This window comes from Schistocerca serialis, chromosome 1, assembly GCF_023864345.2.
Source record: "Schistocerca serialis cubense isolate TAMUIC-IGC-003099 chromosome 1, iqSchSeri2.2, whole genome shotgun sequence".
NCBI classification, from domain to species: Eukaryota; Metazoa; Arthropoda; class Insecta; order Orthoptera; family Acrididae; genus Schistocerca; species Schistocerca serialis.
This window is the reverse complement of record NC_064638.1, coordinates 1,275,235,511-1,275,261,415: the sequence shown is the minus strand read 5'-3', so window position 1 is coordinate 1,275,261,415 and position 25,905 is coordinate 1,275,235,511. Positions and strand designations below refer to the sequence as shown.

The 25,905-nt window shown below is 43.3% G+C and overlaps 1 protein-coding gene across 1 annotated transcript in view; it reads left to right on the top strand.

Moving 5' to 3' along the window:
• The window catches only part of LOC126456865 (chondroitin sulfate N-acetylgalactosaminyltransferase 2-like), a 165,389-nt gene that overhangs the window by 52,894 nt on the left and 86,590 nt on the right, over positions 1-25,905 (top strand). Inside the window, exon 3 of the mRNA XM_050092686.1 lies at positions 11,294-11,619. Coding sequence (XP_049948643.1) covers positions 11,294-11,619 — 326 coding nt within the window. The remainder of the gene's footprint in view (positions 1-11,293; positions 11,620-25,905) is intronic.

Below are 25,905 nucleotides of genomic sequence, written 5' to 3'. Positions count from 1 at the left end.
AACCTCCCCCTCACTTATCGACCTTAATGACAGTGAAAAATTAAACCGCGTGTACCTAATGGAAATCTGGGAAAAGCAATCGTCACCGAAGTTAATTTGTCGATAAAGAGGGAGGAAAGAGTTACATCTAAATGAAAGGAAAAATGCAAATGAAACTGTTGGAAATTAATTTTGGAAAGGGGTAAAGTTAATAAAGAAAGTAAATGTGGGGCCGTTACGTTAACAATTAACTAGCGGTAATCAGATACTTGAGACATGGGGGAAATTACGGTCGCCAGTCCTATGGACAATTACTATAGTAGCTGAAAAAGAAAGGTTATTACACATATAATTAGCACTAGAAGCGTGGCAACTGAAGGTTGACACGTGTAGTGTGAAAACTGAAAGTTTGTCAGAAGTAATAAATTTCGCTATACTCTGACTTAATTTAGCAAAAGAATTAATAAAACCGGAAAATCGAAACTTAATTTAGTGACTGAAGTTAATAGTGAGCTTTCTTTCTGAAGCACATCGAAATTCAGTAAAATACGGTTAGTCTTGGACTACCTCAACAATCATTTCAAAAGCTACTTGAATCTACGCAATTTAGAAATAAGAGATTTAACTTTGAACTTGAATTAAATGATTCTGATCAATTAACAATAGTAAAATTTAGTATGTACCAAGCTGAGCTGCAGTCACAGTAAGCTAAAATACGGTAACAAAACTCGCACTCTTAATTTGTCCTTTTGCAATCTAAATATTGTAGCCAGCTATGAATACCTTAACTGAACTTTGAAATTAAAGCAGTGAAATCGAATAATGCTGGCGTTTGAATTTCAACGACACTCGGGCTCACTTCGGAAAAGGAAGGGACCATGCTTGGCAATGCAATTGGGACAATGAGCAACAAGGGTTCATGCTAAGTTGCTGTAATTTTAAAACAGTTTGAAAAGCTGAGGTCTGCCATACAGTTCTAAAACCTTAGGTGCTTCCAGTCTTCCTTGTTGGCTGATTGAAGGCTTGAAGCCGTCGATCGAGGAGGTGGCGGCAGTCACTCATTGTCGGCCGTCGCTGTTGCAGAAGCTGGATGTTGGCGCGCCTTCTTCTCGACACGGTCACCAGACGAAACGGGCTCTTGATGTGCGCCAGCTAATGCTTCCCGTCCGCGACACCCTGTCAGAAACTATCATCGCAAGTCGAGCGCAATTACATGCTGACAAACCCCGAAAGCGCGGCAACTCGCCGGAGCTTCACACGACACACCTGCTCCACTGCACCACCCCTGCCAGACTCTCTGTCTGCTCTGCCCGCGCTCCACGCGGCAGAGTTAACACTACCAAAGATCCTAAATACTTTGGTTTTCCACACGACCTATCGATGTAATGGTTGGATAGCATAGTTTCCCTAAGCCAGACCGAGCGTAAAAATACAAATAATCTTTACACAACAAGCCAATTATACATCGACATAAATGCTTATATACACAAATAGTAAAACAATTACAATATACAAAGACACAGAAACGTCATATATTCAGTTAACAAAATAAGGAAAAAAATTATAGTACAATAGATGGAAATACGAGGATATGCATTTCCGGCGTTTCAACCTTGAGAGGCTGTTAGGTGTAAAGTGACATCTGCGCATTATAAACACTTCTTGCGCAACACATTGTTCCTGCTTTGCAAGAACGCGATTGCATCCACACCACTATTTTTATGCCAGATGGGGTGACACCACATGTCACTTGCCAGCTGAAATATGTGCTTTGAGTAGCCTTCAGTTACGATCTATCAGGGATGTGTCCGGACTCTTTCTGATCCGAAGGACAGCATACGACGACAGATCGCTCTAAGAACGTGATATGCTGAGAGCAACTGTCGACCATGTCATGTAACGGATGTAGCGTGATCCGGAGTCGGGAAGCCTTACCCGTCTTTTAAATGTGACGATACCGTCATAAACGAACCAGAACCACCGTTTTCGTGTCTATGATCGTTCGTCGACCTTTCCTGCACCCGAACCACATTCTAACTGTTTACAGTGCCATATTTACACCTCGTCGCACAAAGTGGAACTATAACCTTTACAGCATATTTTGTGAGCGCAGCGATTAATGAAGATACATACGACGTTTCAGCGTCCCGCGACGTTGCTGCAGCACTCGGAACATCGTCAGTTTAGTCATAACTACCTGACAGCAGTGCCTCTGTTAATAAGAAGACGAATACCAGCCCAAGGGAAATATACCTCATTCTGATAGCTATAACCCTTCTAGGTAGTATTCTCTCAGCCAGAGTTGACGATTCACCTTTGCTACAACCAACTTCACTTGTTCGTTGTCTTTTACATTTCATATAGCTTAGGAAATTAAAATCTAAGTATTCGATCGATGTGCCAGACAGCATACCACTAATATGTAATCTAACATAATGGGACCATTTTTCCTACTCATCTGCATTACGTTACATGTTTCTGAATTTACAGCATAAAAATTCTTCGTAAGTCATTGTGTTTCCTCTTACAGTCACACAACGAATGCATTTCCCGTGCACTACAGCGTTATCAGAAACAGTTGCAGATTGCTGTTCATATCATTCAAGTATACAGACAACAAGAGGCGGTCCTGTCACATTTACTTGGGACACTCCAGATGATATCCTTCTCTCTGACCGACAATAGCCGTCGAAGTTGATGTACTGGATTATACAGCACCACCTAAAGAGTCTTTCCTCCACCCATCCATCTGGGAACCCATTTCGTATGCTCGGAGATTCGTTAACAGCCTGCAGTAGGGCTCTATGTCAACATTTTCCGGAGACCTAAGAATATTGAATCGGCCTGTTGCCCTTGTTGCAAGGTTCGGAGGATATCGTTCGAGAAAGGGGGAAGCTGAATTCGCACGAACGATGCTCTGTAAAACCATACTGACCTGCGCTGTTACGCATCAGTAACTTGAAGAGCTAGTGCATGATTTTAAAAATGGTGTCTGGTCTACAGTTTCTAGGAGAGTATTACGTTGGTCACGTAGTACCAGAAGCGTAGAACTAAACATGGGAGGCTGCTTGATTGTAGCGATAATGGTGTAGGTTTGTTCTTTAGTTACATTTGGTAGCACTAGTTTATACTTTTTGTTCTTCATTCTCTTTTTTTCTTGGTGTAACAGTCCGAGCCCCACTTAAAGTTATTCCACAAAAGTTCGCCTGTACAACAACGTCTACATCCGTATGTGGCCGAGGGAGCTACACTATTTACTCCGCGTTTCCCTTCCCTGTTCACTCGCGAATGACTTGAGAGAAGAATGATTGTTTGCAAACCCCCTTATTAGGTCTCGTTTCTGGGATTTTCTCGTTGTGGGTCATTTCGCGAAACGTACATGCGAAGAGGTATGTGTTAGCTGAATCTCTTTGGAGCCTACGGTCCCGTAATTTAGATAGTGATCCTCTCCATGATGCTGAACAGCTCTCTTGTAGCGTCTGCCGCTGGAGTTTGATGAGCTATGTGGTACTACTCTAGTTTGGAAGGTGGGGTGTTCTTCAGCCAAAAGACTGGTTTAATAGAGCTTTGCAGCTTGTCTATGCTATACAAGTCAGTTCATCTCTGCGTAGCTACTGCAATCCTCATCAATTTAAAGCTACCAAGCCTTGGTCTCTTCCTACAATGTTAACCCTTCTCTCTAACGATTCCGTGGTGTCTCAGAAAGTATGCTTTGAATTGATATTCTTTTCGTTTGTGAACAGTTTCTTTTGTCCCTAATTCGTGTCAGTTCCTCCGCATTAGTTATGAAATCTATCCGTCTAGTCTTCCTCAGTAATCTGTAACAATAGATTCCAAACGTTATTGTTCTCTTCTTATCTGTACTGTTCATCGCTCAGTCACTTCCACGGACAAACACCTTCAAAAATGACTTCCTAAAATTTAAACATATTAGAATTTGTGTTTTTCAGAAGTGTTTGTCTTGCTATTGCCAGTCCGTATTTTAAATCATCTTTACTCGTCGAATAGGAAAGCCCGTCTATTTCTTGAGTGTCTCCTTCCTAATCCAATTTTGTCATCAGTACTAGATTTAATTCTATTGCATTCCATCACATTTGTTCCACTTCTGCTGATAGTCATTTTATAATTCCGTTTCAAAAGATTATCAATTCTGTTCAACTGCTCTTCAAAGTCCTTTTACACCGAAATGACAGAAGTCATAGGATAGTGATATACACATACTCAGATGGCTATAGTACCGCACACACCAGGTACAAAAGGGCAGTGCATGGTCAGGAGGTCAGTTGTACTCAGGTGATTCATGTGAAAAGGTGTCCGACGTGGTTACGCACGCGTGACGGGAGTTAACAGACTTTCAACACTGAATGGTACGAGGTGCATTCAAGTTCTAAGGCCTCCGATTTTTTTTCTCCGGACTGGAAAGAGATAGAAACAGGCATATTGTTTTAAAATGAGGCTGCGTTCATTGTCAATACGTCCCAGAGATGGCAGCACCGTACGGTAAATGGAATTTTACCGCCAGCGGCGAGATTGAGAACTATTTTAAATACTTAAAATGGCGACGTTTTCCTTACTTGAACAGCGTGCAATCATTCGTTTTCTGAATTTGCGTGGTGTGAAACCAATTGAAATTCATCGACAGTTGAAGGAGACATGTGGTGATGGAGTTGTGGATGTGTCGAAAGTGCGTTCGTGGGTGCGACGGTTTAATGAAGGCAAAACATCGTGTGACAACAAACCGAAACAACCTCGGGCTCGCACGAACCGGTCTGACGACATGATCGAGAAAGTGGAGAGAATTGTTTTGGGGGATCGCCGAATGACAGTTGAACAGATCGCCTCCAGAGTTGGCATTTCTGTGGGTTCTGTGCACACAATCCTGCATGACGACCCGAAAATGCGAAAAGTGTCATCCAGGTGGGTGCCACGAATGCTGACGGACGACCACATGGCTGCCCGTATGGCATGTTGCCAAGCAATGTCGACGCGCAACGACAGCATGAATGGGACTTTCTTTTCGTCGGTTGTGACAATGGATGAGACGTGGATGCCATTTTTCAACCCAGAAACAAAGCACCAGTCAGCTCAATGGAAGCACACAGATTCACCGCCACCAAAAAAATTCGGGTAACCGCCAGTGCTGAAAAAATGGTGTCCATGTTCTGGGACAGCGAGGGCGTAATCCTTACCCATTGCGTTCCAAAGGGCACTACGGTAACAGGTGCATCCTACGAAAATGTTTTGAAGAACAAATTCTTTCCTGCACTGCAACAAAAACGTCCGGGAAGGGCTGCACGTGTGCTGTTTCACCAAGGCAACGCACCCGCACATCGAGCTAACGTTACGCAACAGTTTCTTCGTGATAACAACTTTGAAGTGATTCCTCATGCTCCCTACTCACCTGACCTGGCTCCTAGCGACTTTTGGCTTTTTCCAACAATGAAAGACACTCTCCGTGGCCGCACATTCACCACCCGTGCTGCTATTGCCTCAGCGATTTTCCAGTGGTCAAAACAGACTCGTAAAGAAGCCTTCGCCGCTGCCATGGAATCATGGCGTCAGCGTTGTGAAAAATGTGTACGTCTGCAGGGCGATTACGTCGAGAAGTAACGCCAGTTTCATCGATTTCGGGTGAGTAGTTAATTAGAAAAAAAAATCGGAGGCCTTAGAACTTGAATGCACCTCGTATATGGAGCTAGAGCCGTGGAACACACCATTTAGAAAATCGTTAGGGAGTTCAATATTCCGAGATCCACAGTGTCAAGAGCGTGCAGAAAGTACCAAGTTTCAGGCATTACTTCTCACCATGGACGACCCGGTCGCCGACAGACTCCACTTAACGACAGAGAGCAGCGGCGTTCTCGTAATGTTGCCAGTGCTAACAGATAAGCAACACAGCGTGAAATGACTGGAGAAATTAATGTGAGACGAATGAAAAACGCATGATTTAGGACAGTGCGGTGAAATCTGCGTCGCCAGTGCCTTTTCCAAGAGCACAACACCGCAATACTGCGCCTCTTCTGGGCTCGCGACCGTTGCGGTGGGACGCTAGACGACTGGAAAACCGTGGCCTGTCCCGATTTCAGTTGGTCACAGCTGACGGTAGAGTTAGTCTGCGGCACAGATCTGACGAAGCCATGGATCCAAGTTGTCCACAAGGCACTGTGTAAGCTGGCAGTGGCTCCGTAATGGTGTGGGCTGTTTTTTAGATGGAATGGACTGCGTCCTTTGGTCCAACTGAACCTATCATTAATTGGAAATGTTTATGTTCGCCTACTTAGAGACCATTTGCAGCCATTCATGATCTTAATGTTCCCAACCAACGATGAAATTTTTATGGATGATAACGCATCATGTCACAGGGCAACAATTGTTAGTGATTGTTTTGAAAAACACTCTTGAAAATTCCAGCGAATGATTTGGACACCCAGGTCGTCCCACATGAATCCCATTTATGGAACACAGTCGAGATCTATGTTCGTGCAATAAATCGTACACCGGCAACGCTTTCGCAGTTGTAGAATCGAAATCAATAACGGGCTAAGTACAAAAAGAATGATCCCGAGTTATTCAGATTTTATTGAAGAAACTTCAACAATATTTTTTATTTATTGTCTACAGTAAGAGTCATATAACTATCGATTTTTTTTAGGTTTCTTTACTTTTATCAACGAAAATAAATATTTTTTCTGAAAAACGAAGAACAGGATAAATGACACACCATACAGGTATCGGCAAAAACGAGGTGAGTTCCAATATAAGAAAGCTCAAGCATTGATCAGTTTGCTTAATAATAAACATTTTACAGGTGCACTATCCTGTGATTATGTTAATTTTAATCCTCCTTTTAATTTATAGAGCATAATGCAATTTTAATTGACTAACTGTTCAGAAAATTTCCTATTAGCTACTTTCAAATACGGCAGCATCTGTTCAGATCCTTTTTCTCTTCGGCTGACAATTCATTTTTACATTATTGTGAAAGTAAAAGAATGTTCTTGCGTATGTCAGTGGTAATCCCTTTCTTGAAAAAGTTGTAGGTGCTGCAGCCTTCATAATAGTTTAAAAAAATTTTCTCATCTTGAGGACATCAGATGCATTTTTTTTTTCATTTGACTCCAGCTACATTTGGAAATAATTATATTCACTGCGTTAATGAGGTGGAAATTTTATACATCGACCACGGCCTCTGCATGGAAGTTTCAACTGAAGACAACAAAGGCCGTGAAAGCCTACGTTGCATGATTATGTTAATATATGTTCGGATGTTTCTATTTTGTAACAAAAAAGTCCTCAGGCTGGAGATAGTAACCACAAATGGATTGCTAAGCGTCGCGTTCCCAATAAGTTTTACAAGGGCCTTAGGTACGTTACTGATATTCTTCCAACCACTTAAGTTTTTCAGTCTGAGCGAAATCTCTGACACAAAGCTTTGTGGCATTTAGCCCGCTTTGCCTCACTAGTCAGCCGGCACATACCGCTCAAGCTATATTTCGAGCCTTGTATGCAGTACTGGAAATTATCATTGCGCTTAGCCTGCTTTTCAGGATGTTGGCAACGGTACTTAGCTTGGGTTCACCGGTGTTCCAGCCGCTGTCAGAGTGACACTGATTCTGTTGTGGGTGCAACAAACAGCTTTTATAACCAGGAAACTCGCGTATTTGGCTGTCCGACTCCGCTTGATGAGCAGTGCTAGCCGCTAAACAAGACAATCCTTGCACGGTCTGAATTGTATAAGTATTTGTTTCAGAATTTTCCCCCCTCTCTTTCCAACATCACCAAGTTTCTCGCCCTCAGTTTGTTGGCCTCTCCCTCATACCATCATGCCCACACCGAGGTGATAAATAAAGTTCTATAATCTATACTCAAGCAAATCGAATCATCTTTCATGTTGGCATTAATTCAGACTTCGTGTAAGATCCTTCACGACTTGTTTCTTATAAAAGTCTTCTCAAGATATTGAGGTTTCTTCTAACCATTATTGTGTCTCCGGACACTGCTGCAAACGCTACAAACTCAGCTTTAAGACTCTTGCATTTACAGCCCAGTGGCACCTCTCATTTATGCCGCATGTTTTTCGATCTTTTCCCAACTACTGCGGCATTCCATAAATCAGCCATCATTAATATAATTGTCTCTCAGATAAAGTATTACAATATTTTCTGAATGTCAGATACTACAAAATAAGGAAGCTGTGTAAAATGTCTCATGAAAGGAAATAAATCCAGCTTTAAAAATTTGATTGCCCAAATTAAACACTGTTTTGTGAGACAGCAAAATAGCTATTACGCAGCAGAAAATAAAGTGTTGCCATGTCTTCAAACTGGGGCCAACTGCTTGCTCAATATTGACAAGTGGCTTCGTTTTCCCTTTGTTTGCCTATGTTCTTTAGGTGGAAGTGCATACATCGTACACGATCAGCTGATTTCAGCCTCTGTCGCTGTTTTCAGTTGATCCGTGTGCCAAAGCAAGTCTGGAAAGTATGTGTAAAGTCCCATTTAACCTGCATCTGTAATCAAATGTATTAATCGACAATTAAAACAAATCGAAGAATTACCTTTCAGGATTAACATTTCCGAGCGCTATTAAGTAACAACATTTCGAGCTTATTGCCATTACTTCCGGCTTTTGAATGTGTAGCGTATAAGGCTGGTAGTTGTAAATTTTCCAGTTCAATTCTCGTCGGTAGGGACTTGTTTTCCTTGCATTTTGTGTCAAATGTTAATTAACGAATATTGAATCAGAATCTTTTATTCGTAATTACTGATCGTATGAAAATAAATTACTCCGTGATTCAGACTTGTGAAATGCCTTACCGTTCTGCGAAAAAAAGAATTATATACATCGATAATAATGAATTATATACATCGATAATTCTGTTCAGTCTATATGGATTAAAAATGTTTTTTATCTCTTTGATGTTTCACATATTTAAACCAAATTTTAATTTGTTGTAAATATAAGAATTTTCTTGCGATTAGCAATTAAACTCTAAAGATTATTTATTAAAACTATGATTCAGTGGTAGTCAATTAACAATTCATTTGTAGATAGACATGGAATTTAAATAAAGGTAAAAAGAACAGCTAGGGAGATTCCAAGCAGTGACATCACAATTACAAAACTATCACGATACACATTCGGCTACTGGCGACAATGTTAAAGAATTAAAATGTTTTGTATGTAACAGTCCTGAAAGTGCGAGTATTAGTTGAGGACAAATTGGATGAAAATCAGTGTGGATTTAGGCCTCTTAGAGGTTGTCAGGACCAGATCTTTAGCTTACGGCAAATAATGGAGAAGTGTTACGAGTGGAACAGGGAATTGTATCTATGCTTTATACGTATAGAAAAGGCATATGACCGGGTCCCTAGGAGGAAGTTGTTGTCTGTTCTACGAGATTATGGAACAGGAGGCAAACTTTTGCAAGCAATTAAAGGTCTTTACATAGATAATCAGGCAGCAGTTAGAGTTGACGGTAAATTGAGTTCATGGTTCAGAGTAGTTTCAGGGGTAAGACAAGGCTGTAACCTGTCTCCGCTGTTGTTCATATTATTTATGGATCATATGTTGAATACAATAGACTGGCTGGGTGAGATTAAGATATTTGAACAGAAAATAAGCAGTCTCGCATATGCGGATGACTTAGTTATGATGGCAGATTCGATTGAAAGTTTGCAACGTAACATTTCAGAGCTAGATCAGAAATTTAAGGACTATGGTATGAAGATTAGCATCTCCAAGACGAAACTAATGTCAGTGGGAAAGAGATATAAACGGATTGAGTGCCAAATAGGAGGAACAAAGTTAGAACAGGTGGACGGTTTCAAGTACGTACGAGCACGGGGTCCCGGGTTCGATTCCCGGCGGGGTCAGGGATTTTCACCTGCCTCGAGATGACTGGGTGTTTGTGTTGTCCTCATCATTTCATCATCATCCAGGAAAGTGGCGAAATTGGACTGAGCAAAGATTGGATAATTGTACGGGCGCTGATAACCACGCAGTTGAGCGCCCCACAAACCCAACATCATCATCATCATCACATCAAGTACGTAGGATGCATGTTCTAACAGGATGGCAACATAGTGAAAGAACTGGAAACGAGGTGTAGCAAAGCTAATGCAGTGAGCGCTCAGCTACGATCTACTCTCTTCTGCAAGAAGGAAGTCAGTACCAAGACTAAGTTATCTGTGCGCCGTTCAATCTTTCGACCAACTCTGTTGTATGGGAGCGAAAGCTGGGTGGATTCAGGTTACCTTATCAACAAGGTTGAGGTTACGGATATGAAAGTAGCTAGGATGATTGCAGGTACTAGTAGATGGGAACAATGGCAGGAGGGTGTCCACAATGAGGAAATCAAAGAAAAACTGGGAATGAACTCTATAGATGTAGCAGTCAGGGCGAACAGGCTTAGATGGTGGGGTCATGTTACACGGATGGGAGAAGCAAGGTTACCTGAGAGACTCATGGGCTCAGCAGTAGAGGGTAGGAGGAGTCGGGGCAGACCAAGGAGAAGGTACCTGGATTCGGTTAAGAATGATTTTGAAGTAATAGGCTTAACATCAGAAGAGGCACCAATGTTAGCACTGAATAGGGGATCGTGGAGGAATTTTATGACTATGCTCCAGACTGAACGCTGAAAGGCATAATGTCTTAAATGATGATGATGATGTTGATGATGATGATGATGATGATGATGAGTCCTGAAAAATAGTACAAAGGAAAACGCACTTAACTGAGTCGTGCTGGTTTGGGAAATGATATCCACGCAAAGAGCTTTAAATCGTGTAAGTGCGGAGAAAATCAAAGAGAGCGAGTTGACATAATCCCCTTGAAGCTGCCGGCTGCTGTGACTGAGCGGTTCTAGGCGCTTCAGTCCGGAACCGCGCTGCTGCTACGGTCGTAGGTTCGAATCCTCCCTCGGGCATGGATGTGTGTGATGTCCTTAGGTTAGTTAGGTTTAAGTAGCTCTGGGGGGACTGATGACCTCATTGTTAAGTCCCATAGTGCACAGAGCCATTTCAACCATTTTGAACCTTTGCAGCTTGCCAAATACTGTGTGCAAATGAATGGTAACAGAATTGCGCGTTTGTGAAGCAATAACGATCAAATAGCGGAAAATGTAGATACTTATAAAAGTGTTCAGCAATGGATACTAGTAACCTAGTCACACAGACTCGATATCCTCCTGCCGCAGACCTATTATATCGAATGTACGCAAACAACTGAGCCAGCCTATTTAGTGACGAAGGTGCGCGCTTCGAAGCCGGCTTCCCGCGGCGCTGTAGTGCCGTTTGTGTTGTCTACCCCGCAGGCGCTGGAGACGCTCAACAGCAGCAGCTCGGGCGGCGGCGGCGGCCGGCGCTACTCGCTGGAGGACTTCTCGGAGGGCGTGTACCGCACCGAGCCGACCACGGGCACGCAGTACGAGCTGTACTTCCGCGCGGGGCGGCCGGGCGCGGCCCGCGTGTCGCTGGCGCGGCCGTTCGCGCCCCTGCAGGCGCTCGCCGTGGAGCCGGTGCCGGCGGCGGGCCGCGACAAGCCCGTGGTGCACGTGCTGCTGCCGCTGGCCGGACGCACCGCCGCCTTCCGCGCCTTCATCGACAAGTTCGTCCGCATCGCTCTCCGCAACGACCGCAGGTAACCCGCCGCCGACCTCCTCACTCCGCTCTGAAAAGCGTACGGGCGTGTACATTTCCGGAAAGCTTTTGACACCGTTCCCCACAAGCGACTTTTAATCAAGCTGCGGGCCTATAGGGTATCGTCTCAGTTGTGCGACTGGATTCGTGATTTCCTGTCAGCAAGGTCGCAGTTCGTAGTAATAGACGGCAAATTATCGAGTAAAACTGAAGTGATATCAGGTGTTCCCCAGGGAAGCGTGCTGGGACCTCTGCTGTTCCTGATCTATATAAATGACCTGGGAGACAATCTGAGCAGATCTCTTACGTTGTTCGCAGATGATGCTGTAATTTAGCGTCTAGTAAGGTCATCCGAAGACCAGTATCAGTTGCCAAGCGATTTAGAAAAGATTGCTGTATGGTGTGGCAGGTGGCAGTTGACGCTAAATAACGAAAAATGTGAGGTGATCCACATGAGTTCCAAAAGAATTCCGTTGGAATTCGATTACTCGATAAATAGTATAATTCTCAAGGCTGTCAATTCAACTAAGTACCTGGGTGTTAAAATTACGAACAACTTCAGTTGGGAAGACCACACAGATAATATTGTGGGGAAGGCGAGCCAAAGGTTTCGTTTCATTGGCAGGACACTTAGAAGATGCAACAAGTTCACTAAAGAGACAGCTTACACTATACTCGTTTGTCCTCTGTTAGAATATTGCTGCGCTGTGTGGGATCCTTACCAGGTGCGATTGACGGAGGACATCGAAAGGGTGCAAAAAAGGGCAGCTCGTTTTGTATTATCACGTAATAGGGGAGAGAGTGTGGTAGATATGATACGCGAGTTGGGATGGAAGTCATTAAAGCAAAGACTTTTTCGTCGCGGCGAGATCTATTTACGAAATTTAAGTCACCAACTTTCTCGTCCGAATGCGAAAATATTTTGCTGAGCCCAACCTACATAGGTAGGAATGATCATCAAAATACAACAAGAGAAATCAGAGCTCGAACAGAAAGGTTTAGGTGTTCGTTTTTCCCGCGCGCTGTTCGGGAGTGGAATGGTAGAGAGATAGTATGATCGTGGTTCGATGAACCCTCTGCCAAGCGCTTAAATGTGAATTGCAGAGTAATCATATAGATGTAGAGCCAAAACATTATGACCACAGCCCACCGCAAGATTCAGTGCCACCTGATCACATTGCGATAACGTATCGAAAGCGCATAAGCGGGGCAGAAACGAATGGAGAATCGTTCTACCGATAAGACGGGAGGTAAATGAGGAACCTCGCTGACATAAGCCACTTCAAGAAAGCGTCTGGCAACAATCATCGCGCTACTGTCGCGTGCACCTATTGAAACTGGTTGAAGTGAAACCACACGTAACTAGATGTTGGGCGTCACGCGTTATCGCAGAACGTGGAGGCATGAAGCTAGCCTGCTCTGCCGTGATCTTTGGCAGATCTGACAGGAGAGAACAGCTCCGCTACGGGGCACTGTTCACTGCACATTGTTGAATGTGGGGCTCTGCACCAGACGACCACTGCATTTTCCCATGTTGACACAATTACATCGTCAGTTTCGATTGCAGTGGGCACTGAATCACCAAAATAAGACCGTGGATCAATGTACGGGCCTCTTGAGGAAGAAGGAACATATTTCAAACATTTATTACTTCCAAACTACAAAAGATACAAACAAAATTCCAACGCTCCTGGAAAGAAGGTTCAAATTTTTATGCGTTCAGTGTGACCACCATGTGTTACACGACAAATATCTGCTATTGCAGTCTCTCTCGGAGTTTTCCGCTGATGAATTCTTCTCAGGTTATCAGCCGAATGGTGGCGTCGTCTTGTCGCAACGTTTCAATGCGACTCGTACCCATCATCTTCTGGGGGGGCTACGAAACTCATTGAAACGTTGCGACAATACGACTCCACCACTCGGCTGATAATCCTAGAAGGATTCGTCAGGACAAATATCAAAACGGAGGCTCATTTCCTGCCACGCACAAAGTAGCTGGTCTCTCGGTATCAAATTCACAACTTCAACAATGCGATGTTACAGACTTTCAAGAGTGTCAGACGGGGGGGGGGGGGGGGGGGATAAAAAGGCGGTCTTTTACGTAACCCCACAGATAAAAGTAAGAAGGTGTGAGATCCGGAGTTCTGGGAGGCCAACGGCGATGAAGTTCATCTTCTCTAAGGAAGTCCAACGTTACCTGAACGAGACCAGCTGCTTCGTGTGTGGCAGGGAATCAGCCACCGTTTTGATCTTTGTCGTGTAACACATGGTGCTCACATTGAATGTATAAAAATTTCAACTTTTCCCTTTCCGGTAACGTTGAATTTGTCTTTCTATGAAACTTCCTGGCAGATTGAAACTGTGTGCCGGACCGAGATTCGAACTCGGGACCTTTGCCTTTCGCGGGCAAGTGCTCTACCAACTGACCTACCCAAGCACGACTCATGCCCCGTCCTCACAACTCTACTTCTGCCAGTACCTCGTCTCCTGTGGCTCTGAGGACGGGTCGTGAGTCGTGCCTGGGTAGGTCAGTTGGTAGAGCACCTGCCCGCGGAAGGCAAAGGTCCCGAGTTCGAGTCGCCGTCCGGCACACAGTTTCAATCTGCCAGGAAGTTTCATATCAGCGCACACTCCGCTGTAGACTGAAAATTTCATTCTTGTCTTTGTATATTTTGTTTTTTGGAAGAAATAAATGTTTGAAATCCGTTCCTTCTTTTTGAATAGCCCTGTAAATGCGTCGTCTGGTCGGATGAGCCACGTTTCCTGTTACATAAGGTTGATCGTCTTCTTGGGATATGCCAGCTCACAGGCCAGAGTCTGTTCAAAACGTGCCTCGCACCAGAGACGCTAGCCATTCACGTGGTATTCTTTGGGACCTGTGTTAGTAATCGATGGCACCATCACATTTGTGAACAACGTGAGCGTTATTAGGGACCACTTACCTACCTTCTTTCTTGATACCTTCCACGACGGAAATGGCATCTTCCATCATGATAAATGTCCGTGTCACAAGACCACATCTTGATACAATTGTCAGATAATATACTAGTGAACTCTCGTTGATATCTTGGCATCAAATTCACCTAATTTGAACATGATGGGACACGTCTGCGACGCTACAGGACGCCGGCTCCAAGCCCACAAACCGACGGCCCATAATTTACTGGAGTTCCGCGACCTGTGGGTACAGGTCTGTCGACACTTACCTCTATAAACCTACCAAGGACTTGTCCAATTCCATGCAGAATCTCTGCTCCATTACATTCCACAGGTGGACCAATCTGCTACTGTGGCGGTCGTTGTAACGTTTTGGCTCATTTCTATAGTTTATCACTATTATACTCTCATTTGTTACATTCACATTTCTTCCCTCTACAAAGCTGCCATAAATCCTTGCCAGAGATGTGGGATACCTGCCTTAGACAAAGTTACCACAAATTCTTCCACAAGCCAGCATTAATATCAAAACCCCCAGTAGTGTCGACATTCGTCCCCACCTTACGTAACTGAGAGCAATGACAAAACCTGCAGGATTCCTCCTTCTCTTATAACTGCTTTTAGTGAGGGGAAACATGAAACCACTAAATGTTGTGAGGTACAATTAAGGCTGACGCTACTGCTCCGGCTGCCATATAACCCCTGCAGTGTTATGTCGCCTGAAATACTAAATTACGTGTTTCGAACTTCACAGGTCGTTGTAACATCTACGAGACAAGTTTAAAATTTGAAAGAGGAGTTACACATAATACGTCAAAACTAATATAAAATAAAACAAAAAGATGTCATTCCATACTACAGATGTCCACTACTACGAAAATCACATCAGTCTTGAATGTAAGTGAGGAGGGTCCTGTCTACAAAAGATAATCCTCTGACGGGCTAATAACTAAATATTAATGTATGTTGACATTTATGAAATAAAATTTAAAAGAGCATTAAGTACGTCAGCCAATAAAATGAATAAGATTGCATTACAAAGTGTGTCATTACCATATGACAGACGTGTTCCTAAAATTACTACCTGTCATCGTCAGGATCGAGAGAAGTAATGTCAAAGTGTAATTTTATACATAAATTTTTGAATCTATTTTAAAGCTTTTAACTGTCTAGGTCGTAACTAAATAACAACTAGCTTCTGTTGAAAAAATGTACCCCCTTCAGATCTGAAAAGAGTTAGCAAACAGGAAATTGCTATAACTGACAAGATCTTACATTGGCGATAATTTAAGACAAAAAATTTTATCTCAGTACTTAAATAAAGAGACATAACCTACCCAGTTTGGTGAGGAATTAGTGTTCCCATATGTAAAACGGATAAAACATGACATCTGAATTGCAAGACCCATTCTTCAAAAATTATATAAAACAGAAATTAGTGTACCACAGTTTACTCGCACGAACGAGATATGTTCATTAGAAATAGAACCTATGAAGAGAGGAGCGACAAAGTTCTTTTAAATGTATAAAAGTAAGGAAATAAAATCGAAATGACCTAGAACAGACAGAAATATAACACAAATACAAAAACAGTCTACGTTATCCGAAACAGTTATTTAGCTATAAAAGCAGGCATACCATCATGAATGAAAAGGCACACAAGTGATTTGAAAATAAATATGTATCGGGACATTTGGATCCTCAGGTTCTCATTTCCTTAAGGAAAGCTTGGTTCAGCCTACCCGGATATGTGAATTCACAAAACGAAAGCAGTCATGCGTCTTGAAATTGTCATCATTGCTTTGAAAATATGTCAGAGCTTTTTTGTGACATCTTTGTAAAAAATTTGCTCACTTTACTTGTCACCCCAAATCTGGGTAAAATGAGCTTTCGACGAAATCCTCCATGCCCTGAACAACTGAGTGTCGTCTTTGCTGTTGTGGTGACCCTTTATAGCCCACAGATGGCTTGTGATTGGTCGGCGTGCGTGATCAGTTCATGTTGTCAGAGACTGCTTTCATATCTGGGTCGGTGGTGCCATTGTTCTCATTGGAACGTAAACAATTTAGCACATTTGTCCGTATCTTCTGAGCATCGAGAGCTCGCTTTCAGGCATTACTAAGATTATAGGCTCTATCACGATTGAAGTTGTTCTCGGACATTATAATTTCAGCTGCTGATTTAATAACAGAAACCCCGTGCGTAGAAACATCAGACATGATTTCAGCTTCACCAAATATTATTCTGTTTTTATTTGTGACGCGGTGCTTAGTAACTGCTGATTTCTCAAATTCTTATTTTCTTAATGTCCCTGTGGTTTTCTGCATAGCGATGGGTTACAATACAGGCAGACTGAACGATGTAAGTGTCGTTGCTTCCTGACTCGCAAGGCATCTTATAAATCCCAGGGACGTGATGCCAATAAATTATTATAGAGAACCTGGAACCGAGGTTGACGAGAGCTCACGCATTCCTTCCTTAGTTGGTCATAAAACAGGAGTTACTCATCTTATTCTCGGGACTCTTTCTGTACTGCCACATGTAGTCCAGCAGAATGGAAGAAACACTATGGTGCATCGTCACTGATTGTTCAACATCATCGCGTTTTTGTTTCTTGGAGAGCAATTCGTTTGTCACTGTAACGTAAAGCCATTCTTTCGAGACACTTATTTCGGATGTAAATCTCGGAGGTTTATGGGTACCGTCGGTGACTAGTTATCAAAACGTCCTGCTTCCCGGATTCAAACCTCGCCACAACTCAAAGTTAGAATAAAAATAATCAGTAATGGCGGCCGAAGGCTTATGGCATAAGAAGTCGTCCTCGTTCTGCCAATGGCCTTGTCAAAAGGGTCACAGGGGGAGGTTCATTGGACTCTCTTGATGTTGAGGTGGGAAACTGCCGCTAAAGACGGAAGAATCAGCAATGATGAATGGCATGAGAACGCAGAAGGGAACGGAAATCGCTGCATTAAAGACACATAATGTGTATCCACACGACATGTGGCCTGTAATCGAAAAAGTGTCATGATGATCTCTCCATTGTCAAAAGATTCTGGAATAGTCCCCCGTTCGAATGTCCGGGAAGGGACTGCCAAGGGGGAGCTGACCATGAGAAAAAGAGTGAATAACCAACGAAAGGATAACGTTCTACGAGTCGGGGAGTGGAATGTCAGAAGCTTGTAAGTAGCAATAAAGCTAGAAAATCTGGAAAGGGAACTGCAAAGGCTCAATCCAGGTATAGTGAGGGTCACTAAAGTGAAATGGAAAGAAGACAAGGATTTCTGGTCAGCCGGACATAGTGATATCAACAGCATCGGAAAATTATATTACTGGAGTAGGATTCGTTATGAATAGGTAAGTAGGACGGAGAGTGAGCTACTGAGAACAGTTGATCTCATCATATTCGACAGCAAGCCAACGCTGACAACGATAGTTCAGGTATACATACCAATGTCGCAAGCAAAAGATGAAGAGATTATATGCTGTTGTTGAACAGGTGATTCGTTATGTACAGGGAGATGAAAATCTAATAACAATGATGGTTTGGAACGGGATTATTGGGGAAGGAATAGAAGAAAGGGTTACTGGAGACAGTAGGAATGAGAGAGGAGAAAGACTGAGTTTAATAAATGTCAGATGGTAATAGCGAATAATCTTTTCAAGAATCACAATGGAAGAGATATACTAGGAAAAGATCTGGAGATACTGAGAGATTCCAGCTGTATCACATCATGGTCAGACCGAGATTGGAACATAAGGCGTATCCAAAAGCAGATGTAGACAGATCACACCTTAGTAATGCTGAAGAGTTGACTGATGTTTAAGAGAATTTTCCGGAGTAATCAATATGGTAAGAAGAGTATACTGAAGTTGGATCTTCCATCAGTCTCAAATTGATAAACAATTCTCAAGAATCGGTCGAACAACCACCTTGTAGACCACTTCTTTACTAGATCTATTAATTTCCTTGACATGCTTCCTATGAACCTGATTTTCCAAGGACTTCGTTGCTCTGGTTAGTCACTCACAGAATTTGACAGTGGTTACTGTTTACATCAATTTTTCATCATTAACCTAATTGTACAGCAATTGTTCATCAGTTACGTAGTTGTACGATAATAGGTTTCTTTTCCCATGTATGCGCAATATGTTACATTTACTTACGTTCAGGATCAGCTGCCACTCCCTGTGCCACTCATTACTCATCCGTAGGTTCTTCTGCAAATTGTTGCTATATTCTGGCGCTCCTACTTTCTTATAGACAACCACATCATCGGTGAACAGCATTAAACATGTTCCGACGTATTCCCCTAGATCATTTATATACACTGTAAATATTAATGATCCTATCATACTTCTGTGGGGTAGTCCCGAAATTACCTTCACATCTGTCGATTTTGTTCCGTTAAGAGCGAAGCGTTGAGCTCTGTCTGCGAGAAAGTCTTGAATCCAGTCGAAAATCTGGTCCAATATTAGGTAACCTTTTTTTTCTTTTTCTCACCAAGCATCAGTGCGAAACATGGTCAAAAGTCTTCCTGAAGTCGAAGAACACGGCATCAACCTGAGTGCAAATGTCTACAGCGCTATAGATCTCGCGAAGGAAAAGAACCAGTTGAAATTTCACAAGATCTCTGTTTGCAGAATTCATATCGATTTTTATAGAAGAGATTTTCTTTCTTCAAAAACATCAAAAGAGATTTTCTTTCTTCAAAAGCATCACTATGCATAAGCAGAAAACATGTTCCATAAATCTGCAACAGGTTGACGTCAACGATATAGGCCTATAATTATCTGCATCTCTCCCACGATCCTTCTTGGAAACGGGAATGACCTGCGATTTTTCCTAGTCGCTACTTAACCCCCCCCTCCCCCCCGGTTGCTCCAGATACTAAGATTAATATTGTGGGGACCGTATTACCCAATTCGGAAGAAGGAATTCAGTATTTTGGCCTTCTCTGTGTCATTTCCCGTTTCGATACCATTATGGTAACGCGGTGACTGGATAGATGATTTCGAACCGTTAACTGATTTTACATAACACCAGACTCTCTCAGGGTTTTTAGTCAGATAGGTCGACTAAATTTACTTTCGAATTCACTGAATGCTTCTCTCATTGCTCTCCTGACTTTGATTTTTGCTTCATTCAGCTTTTTTTTCTCAGCTAGGTTTCTACTTCTCTTAAATTCTTTAGGGAATGAAATAAACAGGAAGTGCAGCACAGACAAGGCGAAATGGATGCAGCAAATACGTGAAGAAATCGAAAAAGCAGTGATCGTATGGAGGATTGTCTCAGCAGACAGTAAAGACAAAACAACCTTCCGCGAAACAAAAAGCAAGTGTGCTAACATTAAGAGTGCAATGTGAATTCCATTGTTTAAGACGTAGGGTAGAGAAGATAGCTGAAAAGAGTGCATTCAATACCCCTATAAGGGGGGAGGATATATTTCCTGTCACGGGAGAAGAAATTGGAATCCATAAGAAAGACGTAGGGGATACAGTATAACAGAACGAATTTAAAATAGCTCTGGAAGAATTGGGGAATTGGCAAGCAAATGACCACTCAATTTGGCGTGTAGAATCTTTGAGACAGGCGACGTACCATGAGACTTTCGGAAAAGTATCGTCCACACAATTCCGGAGATAGCAAGGGCAAATCAGTGCGAGAACTACCGTACAATCAGCTTAACAGCTCATGCATCCAAGTTGCTGACAAGGACGATATACCTAAGAATGGAAAAGATTGAGGATCTTCCAGGTGAAACAGTTTGAGTTTATGAAAGCTAAAGGCGCAAGAGAGGTAGTTCTGACGTTACGCTTGATAGAGGTAGCAAGACTGAAGAAACACAAAGACGCGTTCATTGGACATGTAGACCTAGAAGAAGCGTTCGACAATGTAAAATGGTGCAAAAGACTTCTAGCAATTCTGGAAAAAATAAGAGTAAGCTAGGGGCAAAGATGGGTAATATACAGTCTGATGAATTCTTCTCGGGTTATCAGCCGAATTATGGCGTCGTCTTGCTGCAACGTTTCAATGAGTTTCGTACCCATCATCTTCTGGCGAAGTGGTAGGTCTCACTTCGCCGAGAAAGACTGCAATCGCCAATATACAGTCTGTACGAGAACCAAGAGGGAGCAATAATATTGAAAGGCCCATAAAGAAATGCTCGGATTAGAAAGGTGTAAGACAGAGATACAGTCTCTCACCCCTACTCTTCAGGTTATACACAGAAGAAGCAATGATGAAAATAAAAGACAGGTTCAAGAACGAGACTAAAATTCTTGGTGAAAAGATATCAGTGATAAATAAAATTAGCTGATGATATTGCTGTCCTCAGCGATAGTGAAGAATAATTACAGGGTTTGTTGAATGAAATAAACAGTCTAACGAGTACAGAATGTGTATTGAGAGTGATCCGGAAAAAAAACATAAATAATGAGAAGCAGTAGAAATGAGAATAGCGCGAATCTTAATATCGAAATTGGCAGTCACGAATTAGGTGACGTTATGGAATTCTGTTGTAGGTGACGTTTTGGAATTCTGTTATCTTGACAGCAAAATAAGTCATAATGTACGAAGCAAGATGGGCATAAGAAGCAGATTAGCATAGGCATAAAGGGCAAGAGAAGTCTACTGGTATCAAACATAGGTCTCAATTTGAGGAAGAGACTTTTGAGAAATCTGGAGCACAGAATTGTATGTTGGTGAAGCATGGACAGTGGGGAAACGGCAACAGAAGAAAACTGAAGTGTTTGTGGTGTGGTGCCACAGAAGAAAGTTGAAAATCAGATGGACTGATAGGACAAGAACTGAGGTAGCTCTCCACAGAATTGGCGAGGAAAGGAACGTATGGAAGACATTGACAAGAAGGGACATGTGTTAAGATACCAGTGAATAACTTCCATAGTACTACAGGGAGCCTTTGGATAGTAAAAACTGCAGAGGAAGATAGAGATCGGAACAGATTCGGCAAATAGTTGAGGACATAGGTTGCAAGTATTACTCTGACATGAAGAGTGTAGCGCTGGAGATGAGTTCATGGCGGGTCGCATCAGTCAGAAGACTGGTAATTCAAGAAAACGGAGTCCACGTGGTACCTGTCTCAGATAGTTTTAGCTCTGTGTATTAATGTATTTAAATCAGCACTCTTCTGGACAGGGTGATGCAAATTTTGTGCACTGAGAAATAAATCAGTGTGCCTTGGTTTGCAAAGTGGACGAGCCACCTGTCCGATTTTCGTTCAACCAGAACACCTAAAATTGGCAGCTTTCCTTCTCTCTCTGTTTCCATAGTAAACTGAATGATCGGATACATGGCAGAGTATCGACGTCTTCTGGCTATAACATAGAAGTGTTGTCAATATATCGATAAAATGAAAACTGGCGAAATGAAGCTAAGTTTAAAGAGCTTCCCTCGTAGTACTGTGTAAAGGAGTTGGTAACTCTTGGAGGCACTGGAGAAGCCATGTCCATCCTGTCGACAGGTGGTCATGAAAGCATGGCCGGACAACCTTACGGTTTTAGGAAAGTGGTTTGTCAACAGTTTAACTGTGTCCTCCATAGGAATTTTTGCAAATAGAAGGACGACAGACAACCCGACTAAAATATCGTTTGGCCCGGTTCTGATTTGCTTGATAATGTCAGTGAAGATCTGAGAATTTTTAATTTGATGGTCGCAGCGTCCAGCTGTGGGAGTCCTTAAGGAGGTGAGGTACCTGGCTGTTCTGTAAATGAGGGAACCAGTAGTACTAATGATGCGTTGTAGTGAAACCCCTCCTTTATGGAATTTAGGCAAACTGTACTGCCTGGACGGTCTATAAGCTGGATCGCTGTTGTTCTTCTCGACGACTTCAGTTAGATTTCAGCAGCTCCACTGTTCTCTTACATGAAAGAGTTTGGTCGCGCTTATGTATTGTGTGCGTTTTGTCCTGCAACAAGTACGATACTTTAAGACACTACCTAGCATTAAGATTGCACGTGGAATATCCCTTGTCAGCCTAAAATACAATTCGATTTTCATCCTTCCGGAAAACCCAAAGCCTCTCCCGCCCTGTTCTGCTAATTTTTGATTTAGGACTCATGGCTATGGCTAAAAAGCGACTTGTGGCTGATATCCTGTGAGAGATTCCGTAACGCCCATCCCAGTCCACTAATAAGCCTCACAATACGCAACTTGTGAGGCATAGGGGTGAAATTCAATCCTCCATTCACGACCGTAATAGTTCCTTCTTGAACGAGACGTTGATGACAATGTGTGCCGCTCCGTGACATGACGTCAGTCTTTACTTAAATACCAAGCGATCAGTTTGTCGTTTGCTTTGCAGCAGACCTGTTAAGATTAGCTCTATTGAGGGTTGCCTTGTTAGCATTAATCCACTCCCAATAGAAGAGTGGCAGAGTTACAGATAAAAAGAGGTGGCAATTACATGGACTATGTCCATTAGATACAGTTAGTACCTTGTATGTCTTGCTTTATTTAAACGGGATAGCAACTATTATTTTAATAGTGGGTGGGATCCAACTCTCAACGCTGCAAGACACGGAGAAGTGCGCTAAATTGTTTATGTTCCTACAAATCGCTGAAACCACTTGTGCGGACATGGACACAAGTGCATGGCAAAACCATATAATGATAACATTCGGCGATCAATGACAAGCCAACTATAGGTTACAAATTGTCATCACACCAGCATAAATGACAGCCTGCTGCTTCTGACGAAGACGATGAAAGAATCTGTGGGCAGTTCGAGATTTTACCCTTGAGTTGACGCAACAAATGAACCGAGAATGGAGGTTGCCCACCTTGTATATTTCTAGTAAAAGTGGAATACCTCGGAGAGTTACAGTCCAGTAGTCTTTAATGTGTATTGCTGGCGGTGGGGTTGACACAATGGTTGAGGTGCAACTGATAATGCAGAAGCGTTACATACGTGCAAGCAGCAGCCGATGGCGACGCACGGGTGGCTTTCAGTAAGTAATGCAACACTTTTTTTGTCGGGCGAGTTTCGGTTGAAAAAATGCTTAATTTGTTGTGAGACATCGTGGAATATTCTCGCTTGAGCCCCTGTAGTTTCATGAGGTTCCGGCAGTTGGCGATGCTATATATTAGCCTTCAAAATGGCGATCGTTACAGAGCTGCTTTCCAGGCAGAGAGCTGTCACTGAGTTTCTTCTGGCGGAAAACCAGCTGATCTCATAAATTCATGGGCGCTTGCAGAATGTGTACGGGGACCTGGCAGTGAACAAAAGCACGGTGAGTCGTTGAGAGAGACGTCTGATATCATCGCAACAACGTCGAAAAATCTCCCGCTTGCAGGCCGACTGCACACAGCCGCATTGTTGGAACGTGGGGACACTCTCATTCGAGGTGGTCAACGGATCACAATCAGTTTCTTCGCTGCACAATTGGACGTCTTTGTTGGTAGAGCTGACATACTCGTCCACCAGTTGCTGTACTCAAAGATGTGTGCCCGACGGGTAAAAAGCAACGAAGGACCATCACTGGTGAAATTCGACCATTTGCCGAACACTGTCACAGGCGATAAAACATGGGTTCATCATTTCGAATGGGAGACAAAACGGCAATTCATGGAATGGCGCCATACTACATCTTCTCCTAAGAGAAAGACCAGAGCCGGTAAAGTCATGGCGACCGTCTCCTGGGACTCTGAAGCGGTTATTCTGTCTGATGCCCTCCATCAAGGTGCAACGATGAACTGTATTTTAGTACCCTCAGGAAATTAAAGAAACGAAATCATTGCGTTGGTCGCCACAAAAATGCAAACGAACTTCTCCATATCCGCGACAACGCAAGCCTTGACACAAGTGTGTGTACCCTTCAGGAGCTCACAAAACTTATTGGGACTGTTCTTCGTCATCCACCCTGAATCTCGCACCTACCAACTTCCGTCCGTCTGGCCCAATGATGCATTCCGCGGGAAGCAGTACGTGGCTATTGGGGAGGCTATTGATGCAGCGATGCGCTGCCTCCGACGTCGACTAGTAGAGTTGTACCATCGGGCATACAGGCCGTCCCAGTAAGATGGCGTGAGTCCATCGCATTGAACGGAGATATCTAGAAGGGTGGGGAAATACATGGTGTAGAGCAGTGGTTCCCAACAGGTGGTCCGAGGACCCCCAGGGGTCCGCAAGCTATGCCAGAGGGGTCCGCAAGATGCTATTAGAATAAAAAATATATTAAATATATTTCGTAATATGGACTCAAAGGTCAGATTGAACTCATGTCATTAAGAACTGAAAATTATAACTGTATACTGATGGAGTACTCTGTTGTAACTGTATTTTTCAAATAAATAATACCTCGAATGAAATTAGTGATTTCTTATTTTTCACACATGTCTACTCAATGCAATCTCAAGTATAGTACACTTGAAAGACCAGTACACTCAGTTTCAATTTTTTCCTGTCGTTTTCAGTTCATACTCAATTTTTATTTTTTTAAGGAGTTTATTATACTAAACTCCCAGATTTTAAGACAAAGATTTTGACCAATAATAAAAAATTTAACAGTAACAAAAGTGGCTAAATTGAAAAAGTTGTAAGCTCAACATTTTTCCAGTAATGAATACGTCAATGTTTGTTCTAAGTATCAAAAATACACTCCTGGAAATGGAAAAAAGAACACATTGACACCGGTGTGTCAGACCCACCATACTTGCTCCGGACACTGCGAGAGGGCTGTACAAGCAATGATCACACGCACGGCACAGCGGACACACCAGGAACCGCGGTGTTGGCCGTCGAATGGCGCTAGCTGCGCAGCATTTGTGCACCGCCGCCGTCAGTGTCAGCCAGTTTGCCGTGGCATACGGAGCTCCATCGCAGTCTTTAACACTGGTAGCATGCCGCGACAGCGTGGACGTGAACCGTATGTGCAGTTGACGGACTTTGAGCGAGGGCGTATAGTGGGCATGCGGGAGGCCGGGTGGACGTACCGCCGAATTGCTCAACACGTGGGGCGTGAGGTCTCCACAGTACATCGATGTTGTCGCCAGTGGTCGGCGGAAGGTGCACGTGCCCGTCGACCTGGGACCGGACCGCAGCGACGCACGGATGCACGCCAAGACCGTAGGATCCTACGCAGTGCCGTAGGGGACCGCACCGCCACTTCCCAGCAAATTAGGGACACTGTTGCTCCTGGGGTATCGGCGAGGACCATTCGCAACAGTCTCCATGAAGCTGGGCTACGGTCCCGCACACCGTTAGGCCGTCTTCCGCTCACGCCCCAACATCGTGCAGCCCGCCTCCAGTGGTGTCGCGACAGGCGTGAATGGAGGGACGAATGGAGACGTGTCGTCTTCAGCGATGAGAGTCGCTTCTGCCTTGGTGCCAAT